Raw genomic sequence first — 16,657 nt, forward strand, 5'->3', positions numbered from 1 at the left:
CTTAAATGACCGGTGCTGTAGCGGCCATCGAAGAGATGGCGACTTGTACCCTTGACGGCTAGTTTCAACAGTGCCAGTCATCGAGGAAGAAGCCTTGATGACTGGTTGTCAGGACTTCTCTCCTCGCTAGGACAAACTGTATCGCACTCGATCGATCAACATGTATGTATGTACCAGCCATTAGAGAGGAAAGCGCTGGAAAGCGCCAACAAGGGGTGATCCTCAATGGCTGGTACATACATACTGTACATGCCGTCATCGCGATTTTCTCCTCGATGGCCGGGACTGTACCAGCCATCGAAGTGAAACTCTCAAAGTCCGTTGAACTGGTACTGGTACATGTTATATTTGCTTCAAGCCCTTTCAAGCCATCTTGACAGGTTTAATAAATTACATAACATTTATTCAACCTGCCAGGAAACTTCAGATGTTTGAGAATGATTGGGTTTTGTTGGGGGCTACACCGAAACATGTGTAAGGAGATGAGTCACGAATGACATCCGGATTTCCTGTCTGCATGTACACAAGGTGTTAAAAATGCAAAGGCGCAATCCCCACCAATGCATTTCAGATGCTCAAGCCAGATCGTCTTGATAACTTCGGCTCGCTGTACGAGGGACGCTTGGTGCCAGCGAAGCAATACGTCATAAATAAGCACATTACCAGGCACGACAAATTGAGGCGCTTGCTTGACGAGTCGCTGGCCGGCCGGCCGGCCGGGTGCCTGCCAGCCGGAATTGAGATGCGAGAGGAAGGGGTCCGAACGATTGGAAGGAAACATATTTATCTTGTATTTCTGGTGGCTGAATTTGGCAGTGCTGCGGTGCAGCAGTGCAGCAGTTTGCAGTGGTTGAAGTCGAGGGAGTCGGGAAAAGATGGATTCCGGAAGGGCAAGCTTTCTCGGAATGACTGCATATAAAGAGTCAAGGTCTCCCCATCTGGATAACTCATCCATCTCGCCGACTCTCATCCCAATCCCATCCTATCTCATTCGTCAGACACTTGAAATAACGCCAACATGAACTTCTCCCTCTATGCTCTACTCTGCCTGGCCGCTGCAATGGCCATTGTCCAAGCGTACCATCCACGAGACCCTAAGCCACTACCCCCCACCGACGTCGCCTGTGGGCTGTTACCAGAAAAGCTAATCACCAGAGAAGACTGCCAAAAGTCAGTACCTCCTCTTGAGAATCATGGATCAAAATTTAATCACAACCTCACCAATCTATCTATTTTTTGCAGGGCCTTGCGCCAGTTCACACAGGAACAGGGCGCCATTACCTGGGAACGGGACGACCATTACCGATCTTGCGGAACCTGCACGGTACGCGGCCCAAGGATTATACTCCATGTTTTCATTCACACTGACCATTAGTTCTGGCTTCCCCCAATAGCTTTCCATCAGTCAACCCAGTATAAACAAACCCACCGAGACCCATCACGTCGCGTGAGTTATTCTTAGGCTCGGCCCGGGGTCAGTTAGGACTTTCACTTATTGGATGTGTTGTTTGACAGCAACTACGAATATGCGTTTGTTGCGATGGACCAAAGCATCGAGCGGTGCCACGGCGCAGTAAGTCGAAGTCGCTCGTCCGCATATAAGCTGGATGCCATCAAACTTCTTACCTGCTACCTTATTTTTTTGCGTAAAACCCAGTCGAGCAACGCGACCACCGGGCGCGTTACGGTGTCATTGTCCGCTGGTAACGGGCAAGTATGCAAGGACAACTAGCGGGAAAGCCGGTATAACTCGTCTTTTCAGGAAGGGCCGAGGCTTTTGTCGCGCGGTCGACCCAAACTCAATCGTCCGACAACTTGATCCACAGACATTGTCACGTTTCCTTTGAATGTTTTGAATGTTCCCTTAAGAAAATACCTTCCAGTCATATTGTTGAAAACCCCTCGTATTGAGGATGAAATCAGTTATATCCGGAAAGGTGCACATTAAGTGTAGGGGATCTTGTCCAGGTTGAGGAAGACGGGTTGTAGGATGCTTCAGACCATCTACTTAAAAGTGTCTACCGTGTCTACATGGTGCTGGCAAGTTCAAAACTGAGAATATGTAGCACAGCTACATACATCTCAGGGGAAGGTTTCTGTCGCGGTTCGAAAGACTTGTATTGCTTAAAAGGTAAGGGTCCATTATGTGAGCCAATAGGATTAAGACGAAGGGCCCCGTAAGACCTTTGCGCACCCGCCAGGTGAGCCTCTTCACAGCACCACATGCGGTGGAAACCGCCTGGTAGCACTGAATCCGGCTCTGGTAGTCTCTTCCTCAGCTAGAGTGCCCCGATCTGAGACACAATCGCGTAACCGTTCGACTGAGAAAAGTTTGGGCATTACGTGAATACGAAATTATGATGTACAAAAATTGTAAATTGTTTCTTCCTCTTGAAGAGCTTGGTTCCATGCAATCAGCCGATGGTCTATGGGGGCAACGACGGTGCAAAACCCTATACAGGTTCATGCGATGTGAGAATGAAGAGGAATTCCCAACCAAGAACAACGCAACTGGAATGTAGATAACCGTCGCTCGAGATCAGCTGAGAAGAGTTTGAAAGCACATGAGACCAAGATGTTAAGAGCCAAGTATGAACGCGCTCAATTTGATATAGCAGATATATATGTAGATATCTATATGAATACAACATTCTTGAAAATCTGGACACAGGAAGAAAAAGATATCGGAGACACGCGTGATTCAGCTTTAGCTGGCAATCGCTCGACGATGTCGAGTTTTAGTGGGTGTTTGTCGCGGCATCTTTGCCCGATTCCTAATGAAAAAGAAGGTTTTGTATTGATAGAAAGCGTCAGCGGAGACCTGTCGGGGGTCGATGAGAAAAGGAGTAAGAAATATAAACTTACGGGAGCATCAGTTGCAGTCGATGTGGGTTCGTGATCATCAAGAAACGAGTTGGATGTGGTGTTTAGATTGGATTTTCCGAAAACGATCGGCTTGACCCTAAGATGCAGACCAGATATGCATCGGTATGTTATTATGAAGTTGTGCTGGTGATGCTGGATAACCAGATGGAGAAAAGACAAGCTTACTTGGAGTTTGCCCAACGTTTGCCCTTCTGAGAGCTCAATTTTTGAGTGCAAGGGGAGACAAGAGCATCGGAGGGAGAATAGAAGGACGTGCTGAATGAAGCGACCAGTCAAAAACCCGGGCCGTCAGTACGGGAGCCCAGCAGTAGACCATTGAGGATTCTCAAGTATTACAGGACAACTGACCCAGTGGCAGCCATTTTCTTGGCCAGGAGAGCCTTGCCGTTCATCACCGTGGTTCCGTGAGGGATGTTTTCGACATTGTGAGGCACTTCGACGTGGGCCATTTCCTCGGGATGATGAAGCGGCTCGACGTTCAACGTGGGGATCGAGCCGGCACTGGCTGGTGGGGCTGGGGCCTGACCGTCATCTTGCGATTTGGCGATCTGCGGGGATTGGTCTGACATCGCAGGAGGTGAAAGGGCGGTAGCTGAGGATGGACGGTGAGGGTGATGAGGTGAAGTTGTTCGTTGGTCAGAGCAAGTCTTGGTATCGGTGGATAAAGTAGCTGCGTCTAGAACTGATCCGAGACGTGTGGAGAGAGTTCTGGGAAGGTCTTTGAATATGTAAAGACCGCGTCGGGCGCGAACACAACGGTGACGTGATACGCGACTGTGGTGTCAACTGGCAGGAGGGTCCACCGTTCGACCTCCACACTGCGCAGGGTAGGACACCCCCACGGCCTGCCTGGTCCTCTCTAGCTTCAACCCTCTTCAACCTCGATGTCTGAAGTCAGACGGAGTACGACCCTCGCTTTCCCCCGATGCAATTATTTTGTTTCCTCAAGTTATACGCTGGACGCTAAAGCAGGCTTGGCGAGTCAAGAACTCAAACTGGGCCCCCATCAATTTACGCCTGAGAGCTTCTCAGGAGCTCCTCTGAAGGCCTCTCGTATCAAACAGCATAAAAGAAATCAAGCCAGACTCTCAAGACGTCTCAGCATACAACGGAATACCACAAAGCTGGTTCTCATCAGATTCCTCAGATCTATTGTGATTCCAGGAATGCTTTGACAGATTTTTGAGCTGTGAACTCAAAATCATGGAATCCTGACATTTGAGTTCAGGTTTTCACCCTTCCTGCTGGGCAACCATAAGGGGCTGACATGCCAAGTTTGCAGCTGTGTTGGTCAGAAAACCAAAATTTTACCGGTGCTGTGGCTCAAAGGCCATAACTTTAGCCCACTGAAAATATACATAATGTCCGGATAGCTAGCATGTGGGGCCATGGGGTTACGAAGCCAAGCTTCATTTTTCATGACGAGCAGCTGTCTCAAGCGCGGGCAAGGCCCAGAGGCCGCCAGACAGATTCTCAGACACAAGTCATGCTGTGACGGTTAGTTCAAGGATGCAGATAATCGAGGATCAGAGACACTAGACATTCAACCAATGATTACATGAACGATTAGAGGTAGATGAAAAGACAGATCAATCGTAGTTGATTAGGTAGAGTAGAAAACAAAGTCCGACAAAAGGGAGGACCGCTAGATAAGACAACGGGTTACATGGGAGCTCGAAAGCATCTGTACACTATTGATCACACAGGAGAGTCGTGCTTTTAGCCGCGGGTCAAGTTTGTGTACCGGTGAGAAGTGGTTCTTGCGCTGCCAGTGATGCTGACTTCGTCCACGTGAGTGGGGTGGCGGCGTCCGGTAGGGAACTCCACTCGGGCGGGTCTCTGCCGCTCGAACTTGGTCAAGTTAGTTTGCTCAGGATCCTTGATGGGCGTGACGTCTCTGAACTTCTTCACGAGACCGCGGATGTCTTTGGGCTGGTGGAGAGCACAGTCCGGGACTTTCTCGGTGGCTGTGGTTCGGGACATGCACAGTCAGATCCGGTGGCTTGAGAAGTATCGTCGGAGGGGGTCTGACGGCGGACTTACCGATGAAGAAGTCGTAGATGAAGCAGCCCAAAATGGCACCACTAGAAGAAATATGGTGTTAAGTAAGCAGCTGATTAGTTTGAAGGAGATTGATTCGTTCTCACAATACTGGTCCAAGGATGGCCACAGAAAACCAATAACTGGAAAGAGGTCTACCGATTAGTCGTCTGATCTGTGTCTAAATGGATGTAGGGGATGAAAACGGAAGAAAAGTGGACCGCACCTCGAACGAACGGACCATACTCCACCGCCATAGCCAGCAAGCCAAGTGACGATTCTGGGGCCCAAGTCTCTAGAGCACGTGGAACCTGATCAGCAACCCAAGTCTTTCAATCCGCATGTGGACCCTGAGATCTGAAATGTCCACAAACCGTGCTGGGTTCAAGGAGAATGAAGTCTGGGACCAAGTTCAATGATCAGTGAGAGTTCCTGACACTACGGAGCAAGATGGAAAACTTGCCTGCATTCCTAAGGTGGAAGCCAAACCAAACACCACCCAGAAAACGACGAAAGGTGCCATGTTTTTAGGGGGGCTGGTGTTGCCTTCGTCGCCTGTGGCTACGCTGGATCGCCACAATCACATGTTGGGTGCCGAAGCAGTCAGTGTAGTTCTGCGGCGGATTGGAGTGCCCGTAACTTACACGAAAATCATCAAGATCGCAGTCATCAACACTTCGTTGTAGAAGCAGAGATAGTTGGAGGCGTAAGGTAATCTGTGTGGTTGGGAGAAAGGTAAGCACAGCGGGACAGTTCCCGGGCCGCCGAGCTAGTGAGACGCATCACTCAACGGATCTGTGAGCCAACCAGACGAGCAGAAATTGAGCTTGTGAAGCTTGAACTGCAGGTGATCCGAGAAGTGGGATAGAAAAAGTGTGACACGCACTTGTGAAGAACAAGCCCCCCGTCTTCTCGATCGTCCTGATCCCGGCGCCGCCTTCATAAAGACTGATGGCGCTCGAGTAGTTCCAGTCTAGAGTCGAAACACGCCCACACTTAATGCACGCAAGAAAGCCTTTGTGCCAAACTGATGCTTACACGTGAATCTGTGGAGACAAGGCAGCTGTGTCAGCACTGCTACGCGTGATGGATGGGATAAGTGGAGAGCGAAATCGCGTACGCTGCGCCAGTTACCGCTCCGCTGAATTGGGCGAGCCAATAAACGGGCCTGCGAAGGAGAAGCAGCCAGGTTATGTGACGGTTTTCGCGCGCTCAGGCGTGCTATTTGAGGGTCACGCACACTTTGTACCAAGGGCTGGAAAGAGGAATGCGCGTTGGCATTAATATGTTGCGGTGGATGTGTGGAGCGGCCGATGAGAGTGTGTCGACTTACAAGCGTCTGAAGATAGCCAGGGAGAGGGTGATGGCCGGGTTGATCTGTGTTTCCGAACGACGCGGGTTGGATGGTGGGAGAAGCTCATCCGGGGGTCAGGACGCTGGGCTTGTCTTGGCACGAAGACGGCAAACTCACGTGGCCGCCGCTGATTCCAGCAGACACGAACACGCCCAACATTCTGCAGAGAGAGAGAGACGCATGGTGGTGAGCGGGACGACTGCAGGGGCTCGCGCGGGCTGAACGCTGGGCTCACACAGCGAGGGCCCATCCGAGCTGCGTGTGTGGGGAGGGAGGGCGATGAGCAACTGGAGCGGAGATTTGCGTCGGGGGGAGGGGCACTCACCGCCACACAAATGTACGAGCCGGCGGGCGCGCTGGAGACAAGCGGCGAGTTGCTCAGCGCCACCTGGTTGTTCGCCGCCGTGCCTGCGTTCCGGGCACCCACAGTCAGTCGGGGCGAGCGGTCGCAAATGAGCCGCAGGCGCGTACTCACCGAAGAGGGCCAGGATGGCGGTGCCGAAGAATTCGCTGCAGGAGGAGGGCGCGGTGGATCAGCACTTTGATTGTGAGAGGAGACGAAGCGGGCCGACTGACGCCCAGAACACGCGCGTGGCTCTTTTGAACCTGACGACGACGGAGGGGGCGGGCTCCTTAGGAGCGGGGGGGTCGGCTTGGACGCTGAAGGTGGGGGGGAGGTTGCGGTGGGGCGGGAGCTGACGCTGGAGGTCGATGTCGGGGAGGGCGGAGTCGTAGGGCAGCTGGTAGTCGATGTCGGGCAGCCGGGGCGGCTTGCGGGGGGAGTCCTGGGACAGCAGCTCGTCGTGCTCGTGCGGCCCGAGCTTGTCCTCGGGCGTGGGGTCGTGCGGGGTGTTGAGGACGACGGACTGGCCGGACGAGCTGCCCTGCGAGGAGGCCCGGCTGCGCGGGCGGCTGTAGGTCGGCGCCATCATGCTGGCGTCCACTGGCGTTGGAGGCTTGTAAACTATTCGCGAAGCGCGCTCGGAACACGCGCGCGTCGAGGCTCAGGGAAGCGAGGCGGGGGGGAGTGGATGGGGGTGGGGGATGCTGGGTGTTCTGCGGTACGGAGCCGGGAGGGCAGTGCGGTGGAGATGGGTGCAGGCGTGGTGGCCGGCCGAACTGGCTTTTATAGGCTGATCTGGCTCCTGTAGACACTAAACTCCACACGAAAACCGACGAAAAGCATGCGTTCATGAGATTGTTGGAGGCAGGCTGACGCTGCAGCATCATCCGAGCGTGACAGCTGCCCACTGCCGCCCGACTTGACCCGAAAGGATTGCTGATTTTCGCCCGCTTTCTACTGCCCAACGTCTGCATCATCTGCCGGGAAGTGGAGGCTGTGCCAGCATCCCCGGCCACGGAATATCAAATCTTCTGTACACTGACTTTCAGCGGCCTGGTGTTGCAAGCTGCGCATGTGTATTGGTAACCAATGCAGATCCCTGCTGACAGCTCGAGGATTCAGTCGCAGCCATGGGCTCGCTCTGTGGGCCATAACATCCCCGTGGACGAGTGGGATGGAGGCCGGATGGGGCTCTCTTGCATATTGCCCCGCTGGAGAAGGGCGTCTGCCAAGCCCGCCCGAACGCAGCCCCCGCGACACCGCGCCAACTGTCTGCCGTGCTGTCAAATACGTGATGGTGCAGCAGCGGTTGAAAGGGCCGGACTCTGCAGTCGTCAAGGCCAGAACCAGCCAAAACCGACGCGTGTCGGCGGCACTCAACAACCGCCAAGCCCACGCTGCATGAGGGCAGTTATCAAATGGACCCCGATAGCGAAGGGCTAGGGCCGGCCCTGCAGGCTCCACTGCGCTGTAAAGAACACGCCACACTTTTATGGCTTTTTGGACGTAACTAAATAATATTTTTGAGAAGATAACCTAAAATAACAAAGTAGGTCTCTTGAGGAAAAAGAAAAACAAGGCTGATTCATTGCTGTATTTAAAAGGAAGGTGAAATATTTAATGAAAGAATTTCTACTAATCATAACTCTGTATTGGTAAGACAACCATTTATGGTGTTCAAAGTTGGTTTGCGTAATTTTATGCATGCATAAATCAAAAAATCATAAAATTGTTTTTGCAGGGGACATGACTGTCTGATTATGTAATACAAAACTAGAGGCCAAGGTGGCTGCACCACTGCAGGGCACCAGCACATCTGTCAGCCATTGGCTAGTCCAGACAGTGCCAACGCTGACACGACAGAAGACGGGTGCGCGCCAAATGCCATTCCGGGCACAACACGCACCACAGATGATGCGTGCGCGCATAAGCACAAATAAGCTGGGGATTCAACCAGATTGGCTAGGTGATTCTCACCAGTTGTTGTGCTCAAGTGAGCACAAACACACAAATGTTCTATGTGTGGATTGTGATCAAACAAGAAGACCGTGAGGACATGAAGTTTACACGTGTCCAGTTTCCTAGGCTATAAAGACCTGGGACCTCCAAGCAAAAGGAGGTTCCTCAGATTATTATAGAGATTACCAAGCCCACCATCCTTGTCCAACAAACAACTGGGGCTTTTATCTTATAGATCTCATTTCATTTATTTTCCCCTTTCATCTTTATCACTCCTCAAGACATCCCAACTCAACCTTTTGCTCTGCCTCTTCTTCTCCTTTCCTTGCCAATACGGCCTACTTGCTACCTTTGCCTTTTGCTCCGCCTCTTCCTCTCCTTTCCTTGCCAATACGGCCTACTTGCTAACTTTAAGGTACGCTTGAGTCCCTTTTAAAAATATCCTCAGTAGATTCAGGTACGACTCTAAGCTTTACCAGCCCCTCTCACAAGAGGCGCAGCTTTCCTCCTCCCGCACCCCAGTCAAGTCAAGTGTGTTTTCCTCTTCAGGAACTCACCCTTGTTCTGTTTGCATTCAGGGCGTCACCACTTCAGAGACACGCCCTGACAACATCTGTCAGCCTTAGAGTCAATTCAGCTGACCTAAAGTCTGCCTTTTTCTACTTTTTACATATGAATTACTTCATATCTTTTTCATCTTAAGAGATAACCTTGTTTTGACTTCATATTCTGTTTCCTCATGCAATTTTAACCCTAGTTATAACTTACCAATTCTTTGTAACTCTACTCCTTCCCTGAGTTATTGAGTTGTAGCGCGCCTGCGCAGTTGTGATGTGTCAGCGCTACCAGGCGCGCCAAACCACATGTACATATGTAAATTACATAAGAAAACTGTGAAAATTTTCGTAGTCAGGATCCCCCTTGCCTGAGGCAGATCTACAGACTTGAGCACACCAGAACCACACCCCAGATAACCCCAGGATCACCACCAAAGAGATTACCATGCTCCCAGTATACCTACCATCACAGGCGCCTAGGATATTGAAAGTAAGTAACCTCTTTCACTGAACCTTGTTTATCTCAGAGGTACAACTCTGTGTCTGCTTGATCTGCTCTTCTTTGCTGGCCTTTGCCTTATCCTTGATCACAGGGCTGTCCCTGCTTAACAGTATTCTTTTTCTGTGGTTTTTGCAAGAAACAAACCACATAGGTTTCCCTTTAAAGAACCTTGACTATCCAGAAGGAAGCTAAAAAATTGTGGCTGGATTAAACTTGTCTAATCTAGAAGCCCTCCACGTTTCTTTGGTGAGAGGAGGCTGTAGCACTCTCTAGCACATCTTGGCAGCACTCTTCTGAAGAGGTAGCATTGCAAGTGGACGTGCATTCCCACCAGAATAACTTTGAATATCTGCTTATCTTGAATCTGCTCAGTTTCTCTCTCTATTTCTCTCTCTCTCTTTATATATTTGTATATATTGTTTATCCAAAGAAATCCAAATATTCCCCCCTTTTCTCTTGTGTCCTGCTGTCACTATAGACACTCAGGCTCACAACATCACCCTCTTGTAAGCCCCACCCCTCCTGATCTCAAACCCCAAGGTAGCCCCCTCCCCACCCACTATCTTTCTCAAGCACTAATTCCCTTACCACAAATCTCATTGGCAACATCTGAGTACCCAATTTCTGAAGGATAGTACTTTTGCAACTTGGGTGAGAGCAAACCATTGCAGTTTTTCTGATAGCACCTGTCAATTGCAGAGTTTTCATTTAAGTCAAGAGTGACCATAACTATGACAATACATAAACAGAACAGGTTCATTTGCATTTTCCCCATAGGTATAGTAATGCCAACACCAACTTAACGAATGTCAAAGTAGACATGGGTACCGGTTGAACCGCTGGCAACAGTGAAACAGATACTATACAATACAGTATCTTCAGATACTTGTGTATTGTATCTGTTGAAAAATACAAAATTGTGAATACAAATGTATTGTATCTGCCTGAAGATACAATTAGGGTGTTCAAAGTTGACTTGCATAAAATCATAACACCATAAAATCATAAAATTCTAAGTTGAAAAAAATATGTTGCACCCAAGCACTCAAATTAAAGCAACATTTCTAGAATGGTATATATGAAATCATCACTTGAAAGTTTTATAATTTTATGATTTTATGCATTGAAAATTTTATGATTTCAACTTTGAACACCCTTAATACCATAGTATTGAATCAATAAATTATTAAAACTTGATTTTCTTGTTTTTTGCCACTGTGGACTGTATACAGAAAAACTCTCAAAAAACATAAAAATACAGTATCTTGTATTGGGTTGTATTTGCAACAAGATACCAAAGTTTGAATACATTTGTATAGTATTGGTCTTTGAATACAATACAAATAAATAGTATTGGGTGCAAAACAGATATCAATACAGGCAGATACAGATACATGTATTGTATTTGTTTCACCGTTGCCGCCGGTACCCGGGTGTTTTTTCCACAAAACTGGCACCCGGCACCGCCTGGCGGGTACCAGCAGGACATAAGCCGGGTACCACGGGTAACACCAGGGCTTTTTTTCCATACTGCTCCACACACTTACAATTTTTTATACTTTGCTAACTATTTATATACTATTCTCATATAATTTGAACTTATCTACTTTCATATTATGGCAGGCATACATATCAAAAAAATAAATCAAGCAATTTTTTTTTGTGTTAGGCATAGATCAATCCTAACTTAACTAAGGAGATATAGATTTTTACAAAGTGCCTTTTACAGGGTACAAGGCCCTGTAGAATTTCTACATTGTAAAAGTAAAGAATAGACCGGTTTATGTGTAGTCTTAGAAAGCGGCCTCCAGATTTGTCACCTTGCAAAGGGGGGCCTTGCAAAAAGTAAATTGTAATAAACTACCGTCATTGTTCCATGCACAGTATTATGCGGCAGAGTTTACAAGGTAAACTCCCGGACACCCTAAATATCTCAATTGGGAGTGTGACATTGAAATTTACTATGATACAGGCAAATATTTGTTCAGAGGGCTTGCAATAATACAGATTCTGCCTCTCTTCATTAAAAATACAAGCATGCTGCAATTTGCACTGTACATCTCTGCTTCACAGTTCTAGATGTGTATCAACAAGATGACCATGTGTCTTGGTCGGAGCCATCAATCTCCACCTGTCTTGATCCATTTGATCCATCCTCCAAAAACATAAGGACTGTGTCCTTGCCCCCAGCCCACTTCCCCTCATCCGGACCCCATTCTGTCCGGCTATTCCAATGACCTCTTCCAAGTTAGACCCCAACCCCCCAGGGTCAAACCCATCAGACATAGCACTTTCAAAACCGTCAAGCATAGTTACAAACCCTCCGAGCACAGTCATCAAATGGGAGCTGCCATTAGATTTTGAATCTTTCCATACCTTCATAGATCATGGATGCACTCTTGACCGTGAAAACTACCCAATATACCCCAACGGTGCCACAATCTTTGTCAAATCAGCCGATCAGACTGTTGTTAATTTTGGATCCGTCAGATTTACTAAGACCACCGGAGTGGAGAAGCAAGCAAAAGGCACCTGGAAAATCCAGCGGGTCTATTGCCTTGGTGCCCTGGTCTGCAATATGGACACCTGTCAGTGGGTAGGCTCCCCCCCAACTGCAAGAGGAGGCATCCAAGATTACCTTGAAACATAAGTTTTTCCATGCTGTCTTTTATTTAAATATACTCTTCATTTTCCATTTCTGACGCCATTCATTGTTTTGGATTAATCCAGTACCCCGAAGTGCCCTGGAGCTGCTGGCAGATGACCTGGGACAGTCACGTGGGTTGCTTGCGAAGGGACAGCCACTCGCTTCAACTTCCATATGGAACATCTGGCTGGGCGCAGCTCCAAAATTGAGGTCTGCACGATCATCCATGGCCTGAATCCAAAAAACCCAAACCTTGCACGTGCAGATCTCAAAGCTGAGATTGTCAAGAACCCAACCAAAGGTGCTTTCAAGTTAAAGGTTGGGACCCTTGTTTTTTGATCAATAAGCGTTTTTCAAACATTAATTTGTGCCTTTTTTGGTTTAAGATGGGACAACCCGATTGTCTTGATGATCCTCTCACCAGTGTGACCGATATTCATGGGTCTCTGGTGAACGCTGACCGATTGTGATACTACCGGTGTCTTATGCTGCGAGAGCTCAACTTTGTTCCGGACAAGTTGGGCGCGGGTGTTGGTGACAAGTTTTTGATGGACATGTTCCAGTGGAACAAGTCAGTCTCTTCTAATCTGGCTTCAGGTTATATTTCATGTTTTATTGTGACCTTCACTTACTTGTCACATTGTTTTATTTGATTAGGCATGGGCTGCTTATAATTTTGTGTGGATTTCAAAGCGACTGCGAGAATTTCTCCTTTCAAACCAAGTGGATGGCCAATCAATTGTTGGCCCAAGATGAAAATAACAATGTCTATCAGGGTGGCCTAATATCTGATGTGATGTACAGATTTTTCAAGAATGGATATCTACTCACACTTCAAGAATAATTAAATTTCCCAAAAAAAATACTCAAATTTTGAGGTTGGGAAAATCATTGAAAAAAAAAACACTCTGTACTGAAACAAATGCAAACTGAGCGTGCTCAGCCAAAAAAATAAAAATGTGTCAGACTGAGTAAATAACAATGGGGCACATTTTTGGGGTGATTTGTTGGATGGGCCTGCACAAGGCCCGCATGGGCCCCTAACAGGCCCGTTGGGCCCATTGAAAAAGTAGTATTTGTTTGGAATTCCGATGCTCTGCTAAAATGTGAAATGGGTCAAACTGAATAAAAAAAATGGGGGTACATTTTTGGGGAGATTTTTTGGACGGGCCTGAATGAGGCCCACATGGCCCCCACAAAGCCCACTGGGCCCATTGAAAGAGTAGCCTTGGTTAAGAAAGCATATGCTCAAGTATTTCATCACAGAGTATTTCACATATGATTTCACACACAGCTCAGCTCTAGGATACTTTGCATAGGATATTGAATACCTCATATTGAATTCCTTTGTTTCTTTTATTTCCTTCCTTTTATTCCACCCAACCACAAGTTGGCCACTGTTTTGATATTGCATACATATGAAACTCGTGTAACCCCCTAGAAGTTAGACCCCTTCTCAGTTTACTATATAAGTAGGCCTCTGCCTGAAAGTTGTTTTCTCCCGCATGCCATCTGGCTCCCATCATCCATCTACACCACGGCTCCACTTGTAAAAGGTGGCCGACGTCAAATTGCCCCCGACATCAGATTCAGGTCGGCCCGGCTGAGCTGACGTCTAACTTTTCAGCAGGTCGGCCCGACCTGTCCGACGAAGCCAAATAGACGCCGGACTGCCCTTCCCGACAGGAAAGGCAGCCTGAACGTGCCGATGCCCCGGTCAGCATGGTCGGCTCGCCGCATGGATCAAGCCGACAGTCCCGACGGCTAGGGCAGGAGAGTTGGCTCGTCCGAGAGGTCGTCAGACGGTCGGACTTTTAAGTAAAAATGCCAACCTGTCTGACAAGGTCAGACCGACCTGTCCGACAAAGCCAAATAGACGCCAGACTGCCCTTCCCGGCAGGAAGGGCAGCCCGACCGTGCCGATGCCCCGGTCAGAATGGTCGGCTCGCCGCATGGATCAAGCCGACAGTCCCGACGGCTAGGGCAGGAGCGCCTGGTTAATGACTCCGCCGACTCATCCGACCTGGTATTTAGCGGCAGCCAGGCTGAGGCCCCTCACCACCCGTGACAGCCCGATGCACACTCCCAGATGTCCAAACCAGTTCATCCCATGAATCAATTCTCACCAAGTCGAAATTTGACTCAAGGCCAACCAACTGGGCATCCAGTACGCCCACAATGCACACTCAAACCACAAGCACACCCAATCGACAATCACCGCTGGGCTTTCCCGGCAACACATTCGAACGACCCTTTGTCGTCAATGGCCCGCCGGGCTTTCCCGCCAACACATTTGAACGACCCTTTGTCATCGACGGGCCGCCAGGCTTCCCCGGCAACACATTAAAGCGACCCTTCGTTATCGACGGGCCGCCAGGCTTCCCCGGCAACACATTAGAGCAACCGTATGTTATCGACCAAATCCATATCTACTGTACGGACGCTGCCTTTCCCAGCAGCCCGGCCGAAGTCAAAGTCGGGGAGGTCAATGCTCCGCAGAACGACTTGGGGCACCAAAATGTTTCCCAGCCGCAAATCCAACACAGCCGAGTAAGTCTGAATCACAAATCACCTTCATATTAATATTAACATACATTTTTTGTATTTTACACCATCAGAACGACTTTGTGGTCTATCATCGAATGACTAGCTTGCCCGCAAATTCCATACACGTTCAAGTTTATCATGAGCCATCTGAGTCTAACAACACCAAAAAAGAAGAAAGTACCGCTCCATCTGCGCAAAATTTGTAATTAAATCAGGAAGGTTGGATTTAATGAACGAAGAGCTGTGGGATCTAAGAGACCAGCAGCGAATCTGTGAGCTGCACACGAACAACTACGACACGGTATCGTGGTGGAGGCACACCTAAGAGACCAGCAGCGAATCTGTGAGCTGCACACGAACAACTACGACACGGTATCGTGGTGGAGGCACACCTGCGGAGACCGGAAGTGGAAGTGAGTTGCGAGTGATGAGAAACAGAGATGAATCTTGAGAAATGAACAACGACAAGCATACAAACCTAAGAGACCAGCAGCGAATCTGTGAGCTGCACACGAACAACTACGACACGGTATCGTGGTGGAGGCACACCTGATAGTGAGAGACAGTGAGGTGAGAAGAAATGAACACTGGAATGAGAGGAGATGACTATGGGGCATACCTGCGGAGACCGGAAGTGGAAGTGAGTTGCGAGTGATGAGAAACAGAGATGAATAAGGTACAACGTGGGAATAACGATGAAACTATATACATCTAGACTAGGTTTCTACTATCACTAACTCCGCAGCACAATACTCCGGCGGCCGCAATGCCATGCGCCTCAATACCCCCCCTCTCTCATTGCCGGTGGATCTTGAGGTCGGCGATGATCTTCAGATGCTTCTGTCGTCCCAGTGCCTTCGTGCACATGTCAGCCTTCATTTTTTGAGTTGATATGTAGTTGATGTGAATGAGGCCCGTGTCGTGAACTTCGCGAAGCCAATGGTACACTATGTCGATATGCTTTGAGCGTTGTTGGAAAATCGGATTGGTTGCTAGTGCGATAGCGCTTTGATTGTCAACAAATATTCCAAACTGTTTGCCGGGTTTGATTGATAAACTTGTGAATAGATACTTTAGCCAAACAGATTCTTGAACTCCCTCGAAGAGAGCACGGTACTCCGCTTCCGTGGTTGATGTTGAGACAGTTTGTTGTTTCTTCGAACGCCAGGACAGAAGATTTCCGCCCAACAGAGTGACATAACCCGAATAGGATCGCCTGTCATCCGTGCAATTTGCAAAGTCGGCGTCCGTGTAAACCGAGATGTCGTTGAGATCGCTGGTGCCTTCGAGTAGAATTCCATGCGATTTTGTACCTGCGAGGTACCTGAGCAGGTGCTGCACTGCCTTCCAGTGCGTTATCCCAGGCTTCTCGAGGTGTTGTGAAAGTTGCGAGACTGTGAAAGAAATATCAGGTCGTGTTGAGACCGAGAGGTAGTTGAGGAGGCCGAGTGCTTCCCGATAGTTGATCTTCAGTTGGAGGAAGGATTGATGCTCTTCCTCTGAGCATTTCACGAGTCTCGTGTTCTGCACCATGGGCGTCGACGTTGTCCGACAGTCTGTGAAGCCATAATTTTCGAGAATTGACTGCGTGTAACTTTCTTGACTTAGTAGCATGCTTGAGCTTGACGGTCTTGACAATTTGATTCCAAGAATGTGCTTTGCCTCGCCAAGATCTTCCATCCGGAACTTTGCTGAGATGAGTGTTTTGAATCTATCAACGTCATGACTAATGATTATCATGTCGTCAACATACACATGCACAAAGCACTCCCATCCTTCCACCGACGAAGTGAAAAGACATGGATCGGCTGGACACGCTTTG

At 48.7% G+C, this 16,657-nt stretch overlaps 4 protein-coding genes across 4 annotated transcripts; 2 read left to right on the top strand and 2 right to left on the bottom strand.

Annotated features, from left to right (window-relative positions):
- Nucleotides 1-1,018: 1,018 nt before the first annotated feature.
- PtA15_18A416 (uncharacterized protein) lies at nucleotides 1,019-1,732 on the top strand (the record flags this gene model as incomplete). Its single annotated transcript, XM_053164952.1, has 5 exons — nucleotides 1,019-1,170; nucleotides 1,243-1,324; nucleotides 1,395-1,447; nucleotides 1,516-1,573; nucleotides 1,658-1,732. 5 exons carry the CDS (start codon nucleotides 1,019-1,021, stop codon nucleotides 1,730-1,732), a joined length of 420 nt encoding a protein of 139 aa, XP_053028911.1.
- Nucleotides 1,733-2,738: 1,006 nt separating this feature from the next.
- Nucleotides 2,739-3,455, bottom strand: PtA15_18A417 (uncharacterized protein; the record flags this gene model as incomplete). The annotated part of the gene is made up of 4 exons (XM_053164953.1): nucleotides 2,739-2,774; nucleotides 2,866-2,962; nucleotides 3,052-3,141; nucleotides 3,235-3,455. 4 exons carry the CDS (start codon nucleotides 3,453-3,455, stop codon nucleotides 2,739-2,741), a joined length of 444 nt encoding a protein of 147 aa, XP_053028912.1.
- Nucleotides 3,456-4,605: 1,150 nt separating this feature from the next.
- Nucleotides 4,606-7,212, bottom strand: PtA15_18A418 (uncharacterized protein; the record flags this gene model as incomplete). Its single annotated transcript, XM_053164954.1, has 18 exons — nucleotides 4,606-4,853; nucleotides 4,930-4,970; nucleotides 5,034-5,069; nucleotides 5,153-5,221; nucleotides 5,301-5,326; nucleotides 5,390-5,492; nucleotides 5,571-5,642; nucleotides 5,706-5,721; nucleotides 5,813-5,899; nucleotides 5,965-5,972; nucleotides 6,047-6,094; nucleotides 6,167-6,181; nucleotides 6,260-6,303; nucleotides 6,398-6,440; nucleotides 6,516-6,535; nucleotides 6,606-6,688; nucleotides 6,756-6,790; nucleotides 6,857-7,212. The coding sequence occupies 18 exons, from the start codon at nucleotides 7,210-7,212 to the stop codon at nucleotides 4,606-4,608; spliced, it is 1,350 nt and encodes a 449-aa protein (XP_053028913.1).
- A 7,254-nt stretch (nucleotides 7,213-14,466) lies between these two features.
- Nucleotides 14,467-15,041, top strand: PtA15_18A419 (uncharacterized protein; the record flags this gene model as incomplete). Its single annotated transcript, XM_053164955.1, has 2 exons — nucleotides 14,467-14,838; nucleotides 14,907-15,041. The coding sequence occupies 2 exons, from the start codon at nucleotides 14,467-14,469 to the stop codon at nucleotides 15,039-15,041; spliced, it is 507 nt and encodes a 168-aa protein (XP_053028914.1).
- Nucleotides 15,042-16,657: the final 1,616 nt, after the last annotated feature.

This window comes from Puccinia triticina, chromosome 18A (assembly GCF_026914185.1).
Source record: "Puccinia triticina chromosome 18A, complete sequence".
NCBI lineage: Eukaryota > Fungi > Basidiomycota > Pucciniomycetes > Pucciniales > Pucciniaceae > Puccinia > Puccinia triticina.